Source organism: Cnephaeus nilssonii, assembly GCF_951640355.1.
Source record: "Cnephaeus nilssonii genome assembly, chromosome: 12".
Classification (NCBI taxonomy): Eukaryota; Metazoa; Chordata; class Mammalia; order Chiroptera; family Vespertilionidae; genus Cnephaeus; species Cnephaeus nilssonii.
The window spans coordinates 10,768,474-10,784,703 of record NC_137083.1 but is presented as its reverse complement, the minus strand read 5'-3'; the positions used below and the strand labels follow the sequence as shown (position 1 = coordinate 10,784,703).

The 16,230-nt window shown below is 52.5% G+C and overlaps 2 protein-coding genes across 3 annotated transcripts; both read right to left on the bottom strand.

Moving 5' to 3' along the window:
* Window positions 1-6,949: 6,949 nt before the first annotated feature.
* Window positions 6,950-11,108, bottom strand: HOXA5 (homeobox A5; the record flags this gene model as incomplete). Of its 2 annotated transcripts, XR_013814293.1 has the most annotated exons (3): window positions 7,243-7,345; window positions 8,923-9,234; window positions 10,214-11,108. XR_013814293.1 is itself a non-coding variant. In XM_079786160.1 (2 exons), the coding sequence occupies 2 exons, from the start codon at window positions 11,106-11,108 to the stop codon at window positions 8,984-8,986; spliced, it is 1,146 nt and encodes a 381-aa protein (XP_079642286.1). In that variant the 3' UTR covers window positions 6,950-8,983. The 2 variants fall into 2 exon arrangements, 1 of the variants encoding a protein (XP_079642286.1); XM_079786160.1 differs by having other exon boundaries at window positions 6,950-9,234.
* A 1,705-nt stretch (window positions 11,109-12,813) lies between these two features.
* On the bottom strand, window positions 12,814-15,168 carry HOXA6 (homeobox A6; the record flags this gene model as incomplete). The annotated part of the gene is made up of 2 exons (XM_079786167.1): window positions 14,499-15,168; window positions 12,814-13,073 (listed from the first exon to the last, which is right to left on the bottom strand). The coding sequence occupies exons 1-2, from the start codon at window positions 14,938-14,940 to the stop codon at window positions 12,814-12,816; spliced, it is 702 nt and encodes a 233-aa protein (XP_079642293.1). The 5' UTR covers window positions 14,941-15,168.
* Between the last annotated feature and the right edge of the window lie 1,062 nt (window positions 15,169-16,230).

The following is a 16,230-nucleotide window of genomic DNA, read 5'->3' as shown; positions in this document are numbered from 1 at the left end:
ATATAATTTTCAAAATTGGGCTCTCTAAGCTTGCAGGAGGGGAGGGAACATGACAATGAAATTTTGCCGTCACTCTCATGGCATCAGCCTTGAGTACTAGGGTCTTAACCGTGTTTGTGTAATGTTATTTACAGACACTAAAACACAAAATTCATGTTGTTTAGCCTCAGAACCTTCTACCGGGTTTCTATTTTAAAGTATTAACAAGGCATGGGCACTGTTTTGTATATGGTTAGCCTAAACGAGTTAACTGCGCCTGTGTTCATGTGGTTATATTACTTTAGGAAGATGGGCTTACACAGAATCCCCCAAGGCCTGTAACTTGTCTTTGTGGTTCCTATCATAAACACAAACGGAGCCAGGACCACCAAGTGTTATCTCACACACCGACATTTTGACATTTTACTGCAAGATTTATGGCTGTAATAAACAATCTCAGTACCTTTTCTGATCCTTCCACAATCTCTCTGTGCAAGCCACAGCATCATTCCACTGAATCAAATAATCTTTTGCAAAACATTTTAAAAAAACCACTTCTTGCCTTTACATAAGATCCAAGACACCAAAGTAAAGCCAGAAAGAAACTAACTCAATTAATACATAAACCGAAGTTTACCAGCAGCATCTCGCCCGAGAAAAAGATGGGGTGCTCTGAAATGGAGCAGAGAGGGAGTGTGCTAATCTTCGCATACCAACTGGCTCCAGTTCCAAGCAGGGTGAAAGCGTTATCCTTCTCTTGGTAAGCACATTTGCTCGTTTCCACGTGCAGGGATAACATATTCCCAACAAAGGCTTTCTTAAAATCCCATTAAATGAAATAACTTTTCATCATGTCCTCGAATCCCAGATGGAGAAGGAGAGCGAAGGGAGTCCAAGGGAGAGGGAGGGCGAGAGGAAGGCAGGGTTTGCAGCCTAGTTTGAATCTGATTTGAATCATTTTGAATATCTTTGGAATAGCCTGCCCTCTTGAATGCAACCCTGTCCCAAGATTCAAAGTGACCGAACAGTGACACCGTGTGCATTTTGTTTCTTATTAATCTTACACATTGACAGTCTTTGTTAAATCACAAGGCGCGCCCTTCACCAGCCGACATTTTCATATTTGTTAGACGCGCTGACCTGAAGTTCACCTCGGCCTTGGACTTTGCGCTTCTAAAAGGTCTATACAGTGTCTTTTAGAGAGCAGGGCCTTTGCCCAGGTCACTCCTTCTCAGGGAAAACCAAAGGGGGAGGGGGAGAGCAAAGGAAATGTAAACGTTATGGAATGTATTGACTGTATTTGTCCTTTGTTCTTTAGAATGAGAGTCCCCCAGACTGACTGCTCATCTCTGGAGCGCAAGCGGGAACGGCTGAATTTCAGAATGCCTGATGGTGGCATTTGAGGGCTCTACCCCATCTACACTAGGCACAAGATTTTAGAGAAGCAATACTTTATCATCCATTTGAACCATTAATTGTTTGGGGGTAATTTCCTTGCAGTAGTTTACAGCAATGAGCATGACCCAGGCATAAAGATTGAAATGTTTCCTTGCATTATATATAAATTTTCACCAGGATTGTGTAAGAGGCCTAACAATCAAAATCCTCCAAATAAAAACGTACGCACTCTAAAAGCAATAACTTCTTCAGGTACCTTTTTCTTTTACTTTAAAAACTGCCTACGAGGTGTCTATGATTATTGAATCTGACATGTTTCTAAGGCGTGGGACATTCTTAACCAATAATACAATAACAAGCTTTTCTCAAAGGGACACATAATTGTCTTGGTGAGTAATAGCGGGGGTTTCAGTTTTCTCCATTTCGTTGGCCCAGATGTGGTGAAGTGTTCACTGCTGTAACAGCAATCACCACAGTTGTTCCCTTTCTTGTTTTCATCTGGCACACCCCCATTTGGCTTCAAGCTCTTGGCCAGAGTGAAAACTTTACACATCCAACAGTGGAAGCAATGTGATTACTTCCACTACGGCACTGTTTGGGAAATATTTACCACTGAAGGTCCCTGGCACCAGCAAATCCAATCAACCAGAATATATGGGGATGATCTTACACATGCCTAACAAGAGTCTCCATTCTGAGTAGTTGAATTAACATCTTTATCATTAAAAAAGAAAAACCCAGAAAAATTTTTTTCATCTTTCTCTTCTCTGCTTCCCTTCAATGATTACTTAAAGATCGATGCCTGGAAAAGGAAAATATGTCCCCCAGAAAATAGATTCTAACGGCACCGACACTTACAGCTAATGTGGGTGCAGGAGACATAAAATAGTGTTTAGCTCTCCAGATGCAACTCACACAGGAGGCATGGTTCCAGTTGGCTTCCTTAACACACTGTTCCCTTTCTTTCCCACTCTCCCACCCTTCCTCCTTAGCTCGCTTCTCCTCTCCTTAGCCTTTATGCCAAACGTGTTTTTAAGGAGTATTTTCTGGAGAACAGAAGCCTGTCATGGTGCTCTGACATTTCTGGATTTCGCCTTCCTGCTCAAATGGCATATTCTTTACAGTTTGGCTATTCACTTATAGATGGTAGCCTTTCTCTTACATTCAATGTAGGGTTAACAATAAGCGTGATGAAAAATTTCCGACAACAGGAACATTTTCAGGGCACCAATGAGCATTTTCTCACTGGCGGAGGGGGGAAGAATCCTGTCCCTTTGGGGGAGGGTCTCCGTTTCCTTCCTCCCCTTTCCAGCTCTAAGAACTCCTGGCGTTTAGTGGGTGGCAATTTCAGAAAAAGCATTCTGTGTTTGGAAATTGCCAAGAATACATTTTGCAAGAAACGCCTGTGTTTGCCCTTCTTCTCACTTTAGGGATCATTATGGGTACTAAAAAGAGAGAAATGGCAAATCAAAATCACTGTTTTCAAATAAAGGAAGTTTCCTGCCGGTTCTCTTGCCTTTGAAAGGTACCACGGAGCATTGGAAACTTGCGACGTTATTTCTTAAAGGTCCACTGATGACTTCTGAGCTTTTTTATTTTGTGACACACCCGAAGACTCCTGGTTCTCCAGCAATCTAAGGTGTTGGTTTTTCAGTAATCTAAGCCTATTTACCTGCTGCTATTCCCTCAGAATGGGAGCGATAATTCAAGATGAAATACAGCATGTATTACTCCTGAAAAGAGGAATTTTCTATCCTTTTCTCCGTAATTGAGGTCATTCAACCACTAGGGTTCACCTGGAGTCCATACCGTGATACACGCGTCACTCCAAGCCATTTTATCTTTTGTGCTGATAGTCAAGATCGCAGCTCTAACATTGACATCAAACTCTGTCTGGGCAGATGACTAAGAGTGCTGCACAACGTAAACTTTTGACCCTCAACTTTTTGACCTGCAGTTGCAACGCACTAACCACAAAGATATACAAAGCTGTGCCTTTTCTTTCAGGGAAAGGCCCCCTCCCAGGATCTCAGGGAAGCCCTACTTCTGCCTCAGCCTTTTAGAATAAGAGGGTGCACTGGATTTGTGTGTGTGTGTGTGTGTGTTTGTGACTGTATTTCCTGACAAGCCAGCCTCCTACCTCTTTTTGTTAGCACTTAAAATAGGAAAGAGATTATTTTGAAATCACTCATCATTACATTTACAAGGAAAATTGAGAGCAGGGCAGGGGCACCTCACAAATAGCAAAAGGAAAAAAGGAGATGGGGAAAGCAGGTAATGGAAGTTGGAGACATTTTCCCCCTTTATTTAAAAATAAAGACGCAGCCCTAATTGTTGGGCGAGCTGGCCCAGGCAGGCGAGTTGACTGTGAACTTGTACTAAAGCGTGCTCTGCTGGCGATTCCTAGGGTGTGCAGATTTATCTTCTCTGCATTTACTTAACCCGGCAGTGAACTGCGCGGGCGTCATTTGTTAGGTGATGACAGACTTCACCTCTAGCGAGGGCTGCTTCACAAAATCGCAATAATTACCCAATAACCTTCATAACAAATATTATTATTGAAAAGGCCAGTTTGTGGGGAGGGGACGTGGTGGGGAAGGAACCTTTCTTTGTGAAAAACAAACAAAACCAACCTAGGCAAATCTTCCAGTTCTGGGGCTTTGAATGGCCAGGACTGAGGCGCCCCACTCCTGTGTGGGCGGGAGCCTACGTTGACCCCCTTAGCCCTGTCTGGAAGCCCCATTTATAGTTTTGTCATTGACTAGAAAGAAATTCTGCCCTAGAAGCCAAAGGGATAGAGCCACACCGTTCTGGTCTGCACTCTCCATGGTGGGCAAACCTCAGGCAGACTCCCAAGCTCAGGCAGGGAGAGGCTTCGAAGGGCATCTTTTAAGCTAAAAGGATTGTTTTCCTCTCTAATAGCCCATCTTCAAGGATGTAATTTGCTCTCCCCTCACTAATTGTTTGGCTATAATACTCTTCACATCTCAACAAATGAACATGACTCCGTTTCTGGTAGAAAATTCTGTCTTGCTCTCCCAGAGCCGCCAACAATAAAGCAGGGAAAGAGCAGAAGAAAAGGAATCTTGGCATAATGTTGTGGAATGAGACCATGGAAACCCTCACAAACCCCTAAGTGAGTGTGACCAGAAGCTTCCTATTATATTTATAGTTCAGGAAATATTGTCTCTGCGGCTTGTAGAAACAAACGGGGCCCTGCACATTTCGGACACCTTCTCCTTTTACAAGACAAGGAACACAGACAGACACTCTGCCACCGGCTGAAGCTGCCTGTCTTCAGAAAGCTCTCCATGACAGGTATTTTCTAAAGAAGTTTCTCTGCAACAACAACCCAAAAGAACGCAGGAGAAATAACTTATCTACAAAAATGAGCAGATAACCAGCCATCCTCTTTACTATGCTTCCTGTGAAAATAGGAAGAAAGAAAAAAATTCCTCCAGGAACGCTCTCGTAGGTCTGCCTGGATGCTGTGTGTGTGTGTGTTGTTTTTAAAGTCATTTAACTCCATGTGAGTTGGCCTGCTCCTTAAACTCTAAAGTTTTATGAAGATTACAGCAGACAGAAATAAGCAAGCTGACAATTTATAGCCTCTGAGCCTTGTAAATCATGGGAAAGTTTCTCTCTGTCGTGTGATGCTGGCTATGGGTCCAGCAGCCTTTCTGCCCATTTCCACCCCCCAGGGTGGGATGTGGCCGCGGAGGTGGTGTGGCCACTTCCTCCACGCAAGTTACTCACATGAATCTGCCAGCAGCCCTACCACTCTTTTTTCCTGCTACTAATTTTAGTCATCAAGAAACCACTCAAGCAAGATCACCAAATGAGCAACCAAAATAAAACCTTCACCCAGTATTTCCCAATAAAGAACCCAAGACTCGGAGCAGCGAAACAAAGACTCCAGGATTCTTACAGACGCTTAAAATAAAGAAGAGAACCCAAGGAGAGTTTCTATCCTGGTCCCCACCAAGGTGTAGACACGTTTTCCTGAGCACTGACACTGTTCACACGTTCACGGGGCACAAAAAGGGACCTCAGGGGGCTTCCTTGCCACTCACTGTTCAAGAGAGGTGGGACTTGGAGGAGGGTTTCGATCTTTCAGAAAAACTTCCCAGGTTTCGCGCTTTGGACCTCTGTCTTTGGGAACATCTGTTGGACTAAGGTTGGGTAGGAGAGGCCTGTGCACAATAAAGCATGTTGAAATTCCAAACCTACACTTTAAGTTTTTTCACTTTGAGCACTTAGGAAACATCTTTGCCAATGGGCACTTGCAGAAAGCTACCCAGTTCACAAGGAGAAAAGCATTTGGAGACAGAAGATCCCATGTTTTGCTTGTTTGTTTCATTTCTAAGTTGGAGAATTTGGCTTCATTCCTCAGCCGGGATGGGGGAAATCCGCAAGGTCCCATGTGGGTACCCACCCAGAGAAATACCTCAGGACAGGGCCCAGCATCCCCAGCCACCGCTCTGCCCCTGAAGAATGTGGGGGGTGAGGGCCAGAGGGGTGGCTGAGGCCAAGCTGGAATTGTACCCAGGAAAAATTTATTTCACCTTACTTCACCCGTTGGTGCAATATTGGGGACTGTTTTGGAAATCATAGATTATGTAAATTTCCTGGGATCAAACAGAAAGAGCAGCTAACAAAAGAAAGGCGGAAATCTCCTACTGACAAACGACCAATTTCTTCCCTCAACTACCCTTTATGACGTGTCAGGGAAAACAACCTAATGGCCCTGGGGACTTTTAAGTTGGGCGTTGAAGACACCTCGATTTCCCCCCAAACTTTAGGGCACAGTTTGGAAGAATTCCCCCTGTATGTTGAGGGGGAGTACGTTTCTCTGTCTTTAGAGTTATCTAAAGGGTGGCGGGGATGCCTACGTTGCCTTTTGAGGGCCCTGCGCATGGATGTTTTAAATTCTACAAAAGAGGAGAGAAAGAGGAAAGAGAGTGAAAAGAAAGGCAAGGCGGGAGAAAAGAAAGCGCCGTAACCCCTTTCATTTAGCCTGGGGATTCAAAGACTAAAGTTAAATCCGGCCATAAAGTTTATTGCTTCAGACTCACAGGCGGGTGAGAACAGTCCCACCGAAATAAAAAGAACGTGCAGGCCGGCAAGGTTCAGGGCCTGGGCCCGGGGGCGGGGGAGGGGGTGGGGAGCCTCCCCCCAGGTGGGGACCCGGGGGTCCCCAGCGTCCAACCCAGGGGCCCAGCCTGGAGGTGCGGCCCGCGCCCCGCCGCCCTCTGCCCCCCTCGGGCTCTCTGGAGCCAGCCTGAGACCCGGCCCGAAGGCGGCCGCCTCCATTCAGTGCTGCCAAATGACCCAGGCCCCGCGAAGACATATTGCCACAGCCCCACCAGGAATCCCGCCAGAGTCCGCCTCGGCAGGGCCCGGCCTGGGCCTTTCTTTCAAACTCCCCAGCTCAGCGCGGCCCTGGCGCCCGAGCGCGCCCCACTGCCTCCCAGCCCCCACCCCGGGGCTCCGCGACCCCCCAAGCGCCAGGACCCGCCAGCCCGGGATGGGGGCGGCCCCGCCAAGAACCCACACCCAGGCCCATCCGCGCACAAAAATCATCTTTTTTTGCAGGGCGAGCGGCGGAAGTGAGCAGCCGCCGCGGCGCAGCAGCCAGAGGCCGGCCCAGGCCGCGCACCGTGTGGCCCGCAGAGCAGGCTCCTGGCGCTGCTGGGGCGCAGAGGGCAAGTTGGCGCCCCCCCCCCCACTCCTCACTTTTGAATTCGGGGGCAATCTCAGAGTTACTGACCCAGAGACAGAGAAAGCGAGAGAGAGAGAGAAATCCAGGAAGAAAGTTTTCAGAGTACAAATAAACTCGCAAGTGCTCAGGAGGCCAGCTTACCTTAATTCGGAGGGAGCCATTTTTTCAGAGAGTTTTGAGAACTTGTGGTTTGGACACTTCTGGACCTAAAATTGACAATTTGAATGACCAGGCGGCACACGTAGCCTGCAAAAGAGTCAAATGGAGTCCAGCGTCAGTGAGATTATATGTTATGTGGTATATAATGTTGGATGTCAACTCCCCAAAACCATAAAACTTACTTTAATGGCCCCACGTGACGTTTTATAGCCAGTGAGCCGATCTGTCTGTGCTATGGATGATTTTACGATCTAATTCATAGACAAAACCCTATTCATTTGGCACCCAAATGTCATATAGCCGGAACTGGGGCTTATAAAGTTTACTGTTTTATAACTTTTAAAAGGAAAGACGGCATCAGTGTAAGCAGTCGGTAAATGTGCAAATCTCTAGTTGCGCTTTAGCTGCCCTGAGGAGTTTCCCAATCGAGCTAGGATGGGGTAAGTACCTTCCATTTGTAGCAAATTAATTGTAGCGAAAGAAGCCAACTGGGTTCAGGGTGAGGTGTGGGAAGGGGTGCCTGGGTGGGTTAGAGGCAGCGGGTTTGGGGGCCACAGCTTGGCATAGCAGTCTCTTCAGGTGGAGGCCCAGAATGGCCTTAGAAACAGGCAGCATCTGTGTGGGCCCCTGGGCCGCTAACAAAGCCCTGGGCTTTCCCTCCTTTCTCTCTCTTCCTCTCTTTTGCACCCAGCAAGTTTACTTGGTTTCCTCAGAGATGGGCAGGTTGGACTCACGCTCTGGGAACACCTACAGCTTTCCACCTTCTGTCCTGAACTTTCCGAAAGGTCAGAGTTAGGAAGGCTGTGGGTTAGGGTGTCGGTCTGAGGTCTCCTGGCACAGGCAGGCTGCTCAGGTAGCCTCAGACTCACCCGCCTCCAGGACTGGACAGACAGACAGGAGAGCAGAAAGAGCCGCTCACTATTTGGCACAAACCAGACCAAGAGAACTTACAATAGAAAGTTTATTTTTTTGTTTCCAGTCAGTATTTTTTCCTTAAAAACAAATACAAAAAAAAAAAAAAAAAGCTGATCACAGTTTGCTTAAACAGCCAGACTTGGACAATATTTGTAACTTTGTTCACAAAAACATACATCACTGAAGCTGCGCTTATAAGAGCCACTTCCAGAGTTCGTGCAAAGGGTCCTACAAAGGCACGCAGGGACACACCGCTCGGAGTCACAGTTTTCGTCACAGAGTCACTAGTCACTACACGTCAAACAAGTTAAGTTGTGTCTCATCAAGTCACCTCTACAACAGCATTAATTACACAAGGAATATAGGTAGTTTGAATAAAAATATCTTTAACAGCTTGGAGCTATTGAGACAGGAACACTTCCACTCACATGCACAGTTAAACAACTGGAGTGCAACACACAACATTGGCACTAAACGAGGTCGAAGGGGGACTTTTTTGTGTGTTTTTTTTCGCTTTTCTTTTTTGTTATAGTTACTTCAAGTAACACAGCTTGCTTCATATAAATAAGTTAAAACATCTATTTTTTTTTCAAGACAAAGCCATTCAGGACAAAGAGATGAACAGAAAGCAGATCTACTTATACAGGCGCTCTAATGGCAATAAACAGGCTCATGATTAAAAGATGAATTAGGGCAACGAGAACAGGGCTTCTTCACAGAAGGAACACAAGGGAGTTTCAGAAAGTCACCTTAGTACTGACACTACGCGGGCTCCGCTAATACTGCTCAGTACTTTAAACGCTCAAATACTCAGGGGCGGAAGGCCCCTCCCGCCGCCGCCATGCTCATGCTTTTCAGCTTATTATCTTTTTTCCACTTCATTCTCCGGTTTTGGAACCAGATTTTAATTTGTCTCTCGGAGAGGCAAAGAGCATGTGCTATCTCAATCCTCCTTCGGCGGGTCAGGTAGCGATTGAAGTGGAACTCCTTCTCCAGCTCCAGGGTCTGGTAGCGCGTGTAGGCCGTCCGGGCCCTTTTGCCTTCCGGGCCGCCTATGTTGTCTGCAACAGAAAAGTCAGCGGTTTAGCCACCAACTCCTCAGCCCCTGGCCCCCAAAGCCCGCCAGCTGGACGAGCCAGGGTCCTGAGCAGGGAACAGGAGAGAAAAAGCTCAACAAGTCCTCCCTCTTCGCCCCCCCCCCCCCCAATTTCCTTCCCTCTTCCTTTCTAGAGAGAAAACAATACGATTTGGACTCTGGGAACAATCAGGCCATCTGAGGCTGGAGCTGCGCCCCTGAGGATCCCTCGCTCTCCCCCCAGCCCTCTCCTACCCTCTGGCCCTGCCCTGGTGCCCCGAGGCGAGGGCACAGTCCTTCCAGGCTGCCGCCCAGCCACCCACCCAAGCAGGGCCCTTTTCTGAGCGCCCAAGTGGCCTCTAGATCACTCTCCCTGCAAGTTCCAGCCCCGAGAGCCGCCGCCTGTTCCAGCCTGCACGCTTGGGGCGCCTGCTTTCTTTTTCTTCCCTTTCCTTTCCTGCTCTTCCTCCTGCCCCCAAACTTCAGAGTCCCGCCGGCTCTCGCAGGGGTTATTCCCCCCAAGCCCCTTTTCGGGGGACTCTCATTAGTAACGCCGTTTCCCCCAGCGTAGCCCTCCTCATAAATTATCCGCCCTGACAAGCCCGATTCACAGCCCCGACTGCCATCCTCCACCTCTGCGCCCTGCTTGGCTGGCCTGACCCGGGAGCGCGTTCCGGGGCGCTGGGGTTCGACATGGGTTTTCTCCTTTCCCCCCTCTTTCAACGTCTAAACTTGCCTATCCAGCGGCTCCCCTTACCCCCACCCCCACCCTGAGAACGCAGGGCGCTGCGAAGAAGAGGAGGAGGATGGAGGAAGGCAGGGAAGGAGACCGGCGGGGAGAGGCTCCACGGGGCTGGGAGAGGCGAGACCAGGGGAGAGAGCGGGGAGAGAGGGCGGTAAAGGAGAGAGGGAGACGGGAGCCGCGCCCCCGCGGCCGCGTGGGTTTAGAAAAAGGCTGGCTTTACCATGACTTATGTGTAGCTTGCGCATCCAAGGGTAGATCTGGGGTTGGGCGGGCGGCGCCGGGCTCGGCTCGCTCTGCGCGCTCGCCTGCTCGCTGCTGGCGGGGGCGTCCTCCTCGGCTCCGGACGCCGTGCCAACCCCCTCTCTGCTGCTGATGTGGGTGCTGCCGGCGTTGGCCGAGGCGCCGCTGGAGTTGCCCAGGGAGTTTTTCCCGCCGTGGTGGCTGTCGCTGCCGGGCGAAGGGGCCACGGCGGAGCAGGGCAGCGGGTCGGGCGGAGGCGAGTGCGTGGACGTGGCCGGCTGGCTGTACCTGGGCTCGGCGGGCGCCGCGCTGGCGCCGGCCGCGTAGCTGCGGGCGCGTTCCCCGGAGCCAAAGTGGCCGGAGCCCGAGCGGCCGACGCTGAGATCCATGCCATTGTAGCCGTAGCCGTACCTGCCGGAGTGCATGCTCGCCGAGTCCCTGAATTGCTCGCTCACGGAACTATGATCTCCATAATTATGCAACTGGTAGTCCGGGCCATTTGGATAGCGACCGCAAAATGAGTTTACAAAATAAGAGCTCATTTGTTTTTTGATATGTGTGCTTGATTTGTGGCTCGCGGTCGTTTGTGCGTCTATAGCACCCTTGCACAATTTATGATGAATTATGGAAATGACTGGGACATGTACTTGGTTCCCTCCTACGTAGGCACCCAAATATGGGGTACGACTTCGAATCACGTGCTTTTGTTGTCCAGTCGTAAATCCTGCCTGATGACCTCTAGAGGTAAACTCGTGCACTAATGGGGGAGTTGGGTGGAGGCGAGAGGGGTGGAGCGCGCGCCCCAGGCGCGTGCCCGCCGCCCGCCACCGCCGTTCAGTCGGACTCGAGCGCCACCCGCTGGAGGCAGGGCTCATCGCTCCGCTTCCGACCCGGGGCTGCAAGGGCCGGGGTCGAATTGAGGTTACAGCCCATTATGGCAAAATTATTGCATTTCCCTCGCAGTTCCATTAGGATGTACCAATTGTGAGGCCGTCAGCTGCCGATCGCGTGCCCGGCGAGGATGCAGAGGACTGGGGGGAGATGGTGACTTGGATTTTATTTACAACAACTTTATTTCCCCGCTGTGCAGCCCCTCTTATTTTTATGCCGAGGTTGGGGTCGGTTCTGCCCGTCATGCCGGCAGCTCTGAAATTTGAAAATACAGATATCACCTTCGGGGGAGTGGGGGGGAAGCCATTTAGCCAATTGGAGGAATAAATCCTGCCCTCGGCAGTAGCTACAATTACGGCTCTGTTTTTGCGAGTGCAGGAGGGACCGTATCCCAGCCGCTCTTAAATGACAGGCGTCTATTAAAGATAGCTTTTGTGTAGTGCTTCTCCGAGGCGAGGTCACATTCCACACACTTTTACAACCAGATTCGATTTTCCTTTCATGTAAATTTGGTTTTTCGTGTCATTAGCTTGCTATTTGCTTTGCTGTAAGGATCCAGCCTGGAGAATCTTCACCACTGGGTCTTTCTCCCGGAGCCAGTCGGGCCCCAAGTCGGAGGGGTTCTAGGTGAACCCAGTGAGTGGGCCGAGGCTCCCCGCAGCTACAGGGGCTGCTTGGGGGCTGGCAATTTATGGGCCGCGTTATTAGGGCTTTGCTTAGACCTCCAGGAGTAAATTGAGGGCGCTAATGGAAGCATTTCGAGACAGTGCCTAGTATCCCCGGTAGTTATTTTCCTGGTTCTGAAAGATGAAAGTAAACCACCAACACAGCTGAAAGGCAAGGGAGGGTTTCCCCGCTGGAGGCCCTGCGTCGCAGACGCCCCTGGCAGGCTGGAAACCATGATTCTTGCCGCTGCCACGGCCCTGGGCCCCCTCCTCGGGTCCCGAAAGCGCGGTGGGCACTGTCGGAGGCGAGGAGCTGCATTCCCGAGTCCGGAGCCTTCGGGAGCCCGGCCGCTCGCGGGCTGTAGTTCCACCCGCGCTCAGGTTGGCTGGGCTCGGCGGAGGCGGCTTCTCTTCCACGGACGGTTGTGCGGGGCAGAGAGGCTAGACTCTCTGGGGGGAGGGGGGCCTTTGTTCCTGCAGCTTCTTCCTGTCTGGGGGCAGCCTGGGAGGCCACCGCAGTGCCGGGGCCCCAACCTTTAGGTCCCCTCTTTGCAGTGGCCAGAGTCGATTTGGTGGTGCCCTCCGGGACTTGGTGGCGAGGGACCGGGGCCAAAATGCCCAGACACCAAAAGAGGGTGGGTCCCGGGGTTCTTTCCTCTCCAGCAACCCCGAGTCCCGTGCCAGAGGCGTGCAGAGGCGCTACACAAGAGCCGGGGACGAATTTGGGGCGCGCGCTGGGATCCGGAGCGGGCTGGGGCAGCCTTGGAGAGCGGGGTTGTGTGTGCAGTGCGCCCCGCTCCGCCGCTGGGATTGGCTGTGTGTGTGTGTTGTTGGTTATTTTATGTTGTTGCCTTTTTTTTTTGTAAGAAATAAATGCTCAGGCGTTTGCAAAGCTCCGGGCTCCCCTGAAGCTGCGTAAGCCCCCCAGATGGTAGCAGGCAGGGAGAAAGGTTGGGGAGCAGGCGAAGGCAAGGGAGCAAAGCCGAGGGAGGTTGCGCCGCTGGCCTGGTCCCTGCCCAGGCGCCTACTCGCCCGCTTTTGCCTCGGCTTCCTCCCCGCTGGGCTGTGTGGAATTGATGAGCTTATTTTCCTTTTTCCACTTCATGCGGCGGTTCTGGAACCAGATCTTGATCTGGCGCTCGGTGAGGCAGAGCGCGTTGGCGATCTCGATGCGGCGGCGCCGGGTCAGGTAGCGGTTGAAGTGGAACTCCTTCTCCAGCTCCAGCGTCTGGTAGCGCGTGTAGGTCTGGCGGCCGCGGCGCCCGTGACTCCCGTACACAGCACCTGCGGGCAGAAAGGACCAGGCGCCCGTGAGCCCGGATCGGGGCAGCTGAGCCAGTCAACCCCGCACCCCAAGCCTCTGGGCTGGAACCCACCCGCCTGCACTCTAACCTCTGCCACTGTCTTGGGCCAAAAGCCTTCTGATGGGAGAAGATTATTTCATACCAAGCGAGATGTTTGCCACCCGAAATGACTTGGGGTGGGAAGTTATTGTTTTTTTAAAAAAACCTGCTCAATACAAAAAAAATTACAAGCAAAAGAATATAACGGGCATTCTTAATTTGGGGTACCTAGGTCGTGTTTTGTGCGAGTGCAGTGTGTGTGTGTCTGGGAGTGGGGGTGTGGAACCCCATGAGCAGGGTAGACACACTGCATCCACATATGGATGTCTGTGAAGATGTTACTGTGGCCAGGCAGCCCAGGATGGCTGGTGAAGCACTCAACGTGCTTTCTGGGAAGTTAAGAATGGTCAGCCTTCTCAGATCTTTGCAAATTCCCCCAAATTGTATGGCCCCATCTGAGAAATGCAAAGCTTCCTTGAAGAAAAAAAAAAAAAAACAACAACAACCAGTGGATGTTAAAGCAAAACACTCTAAGTTTTAAAATCCGCATTAGGCACTGTCCTGCTCTGAGGATTCCCTGTGGAGTTTTTGGAAACGAGGGGCAAGGAGATGGAGCGAGGGGCCTCTGGGGTTCCTGGAAATGTAGGACTGTGATGGGCTATTTGTTCTGGTGCCAAAGGGGCCCGTGGGTGGGGGCCCCCTCCAAGCTGGGTGACTGAAATGCGGGCAGGGTCTTAGAAGGAGGCAGAAGTTGGCTGTAAGTGAGCAGTTGAGTGGAAGTGGGAGGAGGAGAGGGAGGAGAGAGAGAGGAAATACTGCAGCTGGGGATGTGGCCCTCCAAGGCTTTGGGGTAACCCTGGAAGAGGCTAAATAAGGGCCTCTTTCTATATGAGGGTATGAAGGGCAGAAAGGAGAGGGGGTTGGCCAGTGATGGGTGCAGAAGGCCACCTGGGCTTGGGAATCTGAGCAGGGTGCTACCAGGGTGCAGTGTAGGCAGGAGCTCCCTCCCACCCAGCCTGGCTCTCTCTTTAGTTTGCCCTGTCTTGGGGTTCACATAGCAATGACCCCCCCCCCACCCCACCCACACACACACTCCTCTAAGGTGTCACTTTACATGGACACTAGTGCCCTGCCTTCACTCTGCCTCAGCTTGATTGCTCCATTGGGAATGGGTTGGTTTTTTTTTTTAATCTCTTTTTCTTAAAGCTAAAGAAACTTTGTTCATTCTTTCCTCCTTCCTTCCTTCCTTCCTTCCTTCCTTCCTTCCTTCCTTCCTTCCTTCCTTCCTTCCTTCCTTCCGTCCCTGCCTCCTTCCCCCTCTCCCTCCACTCTCTAGGGGGGAGGGTGCTGCAGGGAAATGTCTTACCCGCACAGGAGTTCATCCGCTGCATCCAGGGGTAAACAGGACTCGTGTACTTCCGGTCGGTGCCTTCATCATGGAGGGCTTTGCCCGGCACGCTGCTGCTGTCGGATTTGTACTGCTGCTCGGGAGAAAAGTGCAGGTAGTCCCCGGGGCCCCTCTGCTTGCCACTGCCCGAGGGCGAGGCGCCACTGAGGTCCTTATCAGAATAGAAACACGAGGCCCCGTACTCATAGGACGCCCGGTTGCAGGCCAGGACCGAGTTGGACTGTTGGTAGAAACAAGGTGAGGTGTACGTCTTGTCCGGGAGGCTCGACGCCCCGTACGAGGCCGGGAAGGGCCTCAGCGCGTCATAGCCGGCCGGGTAGAGGGGCAGCTGGCCCAGGAAGGAGTCCTGGCCGCTGGGCAGGCTCCCGGGGAAAGTGGGATTCACAAAATAGGAACTCATTTGCGCGCCCCTCCGCAGGACTGTGATTTGTTGTGTATTAGTACATCTGGCTATAACTATTAGTAGTCATCGAACTGGTTTGTTTCTGGATGGCCGAACGCCAAAAGCGACAGCAGCAAATCGCACCAGCTGACGCGGCGGCGGCCAATGGGAGCGAGCGCCGGAGCCCGCTCCCCGGGGACCGCGGCGACCGAGGCAGCAAAGTTACAAACAGCCCCCAGCCCGCCCGCCCGCCGCCCGCCGGCAGATTGATGGGCGCGCACAGCCGGCCGGCCCGGCTCCCGGCCCCAGCGCCAGCGGCGGGCACGGCCCTCGGGCCGGGGTCGGGGCGCCCAGGCCCCGCCAGGCCCCGCCAGGCCCGCTCTCTCCTCCTCCCCTTTTGCCTTGTTGGATTTTGCTGGTTTTTCTCTCCAAAACAGGAAACCTGACAGCCCCGCGCCCGGAGGGGCGGTGACGGGGGTGGCTCAGCTCTCCGCGGCCTGCCCTCCCGGCCGGGGTGGAGTCTGCCCCTCCCCCTGCACTCCCCTGCCCTGGGGTGCGGGTCCCGAGCTGGAGACGGGCTCTGAGAAACCAGGCCCGAGCTCCGAGCTCCGCACCCCTGCGCCCGAGGAATCACTGCACCCCCTCCTCCTCCCCTTCCCACTCCAGGCCAGGGCTCGGGCCTGCAGCCGCGGAGGGCGGGAGGCTCACCTGGAGCCGACCGGGACGCCGCCAAAGGTGGTCTCTTACCCGCCGGCCCCTCCTCCCGCATACAACACGTCTTCTTGGAGCCCCCGACTCCCTCCCCTCTAAAGGCCAGCGACTGCCTAGCCTCAAAGCACCCCACAACCTGGGCGGCCCCGTTCCGCCTTTGAACCCGGGAACCGAGAGGCCAGAAACCACTGGTTCCTACCAGAAAGGGACCCACGGAGCAGTGGCCTTGAAACTGAGCTCGGCAGCCGCCGGCCCGCGGGACCTGCTCCCCTCGCCAGAGCCCAGGGAATGCCCTCCGCCACCTGGACTGCTCAGACCTGAGACAGATCCAGCCGGGGAACCTCCGTCCTCATTCCCCAGGTTCGGTGACCCAGGGTGCCTGGCCCGGTCGCTCTTAGAGGGCAGCTCGCCTAGGCCCAAGGCTGCGGGATAATGGATGTGCTTGGTGTCTGGGGTGCCCACACTGTCCTGGGGTGTGTCCTCTTTCCTGGGACTGGTCTGGGGCCTGCCCGGGACAGTCGCTCCAGAACGGGGACAAGCTGTCTGGGGAGCTCAAGGAAACCGTCTGAATTGCTTTCACGGCAGCCCCAGGCCTGG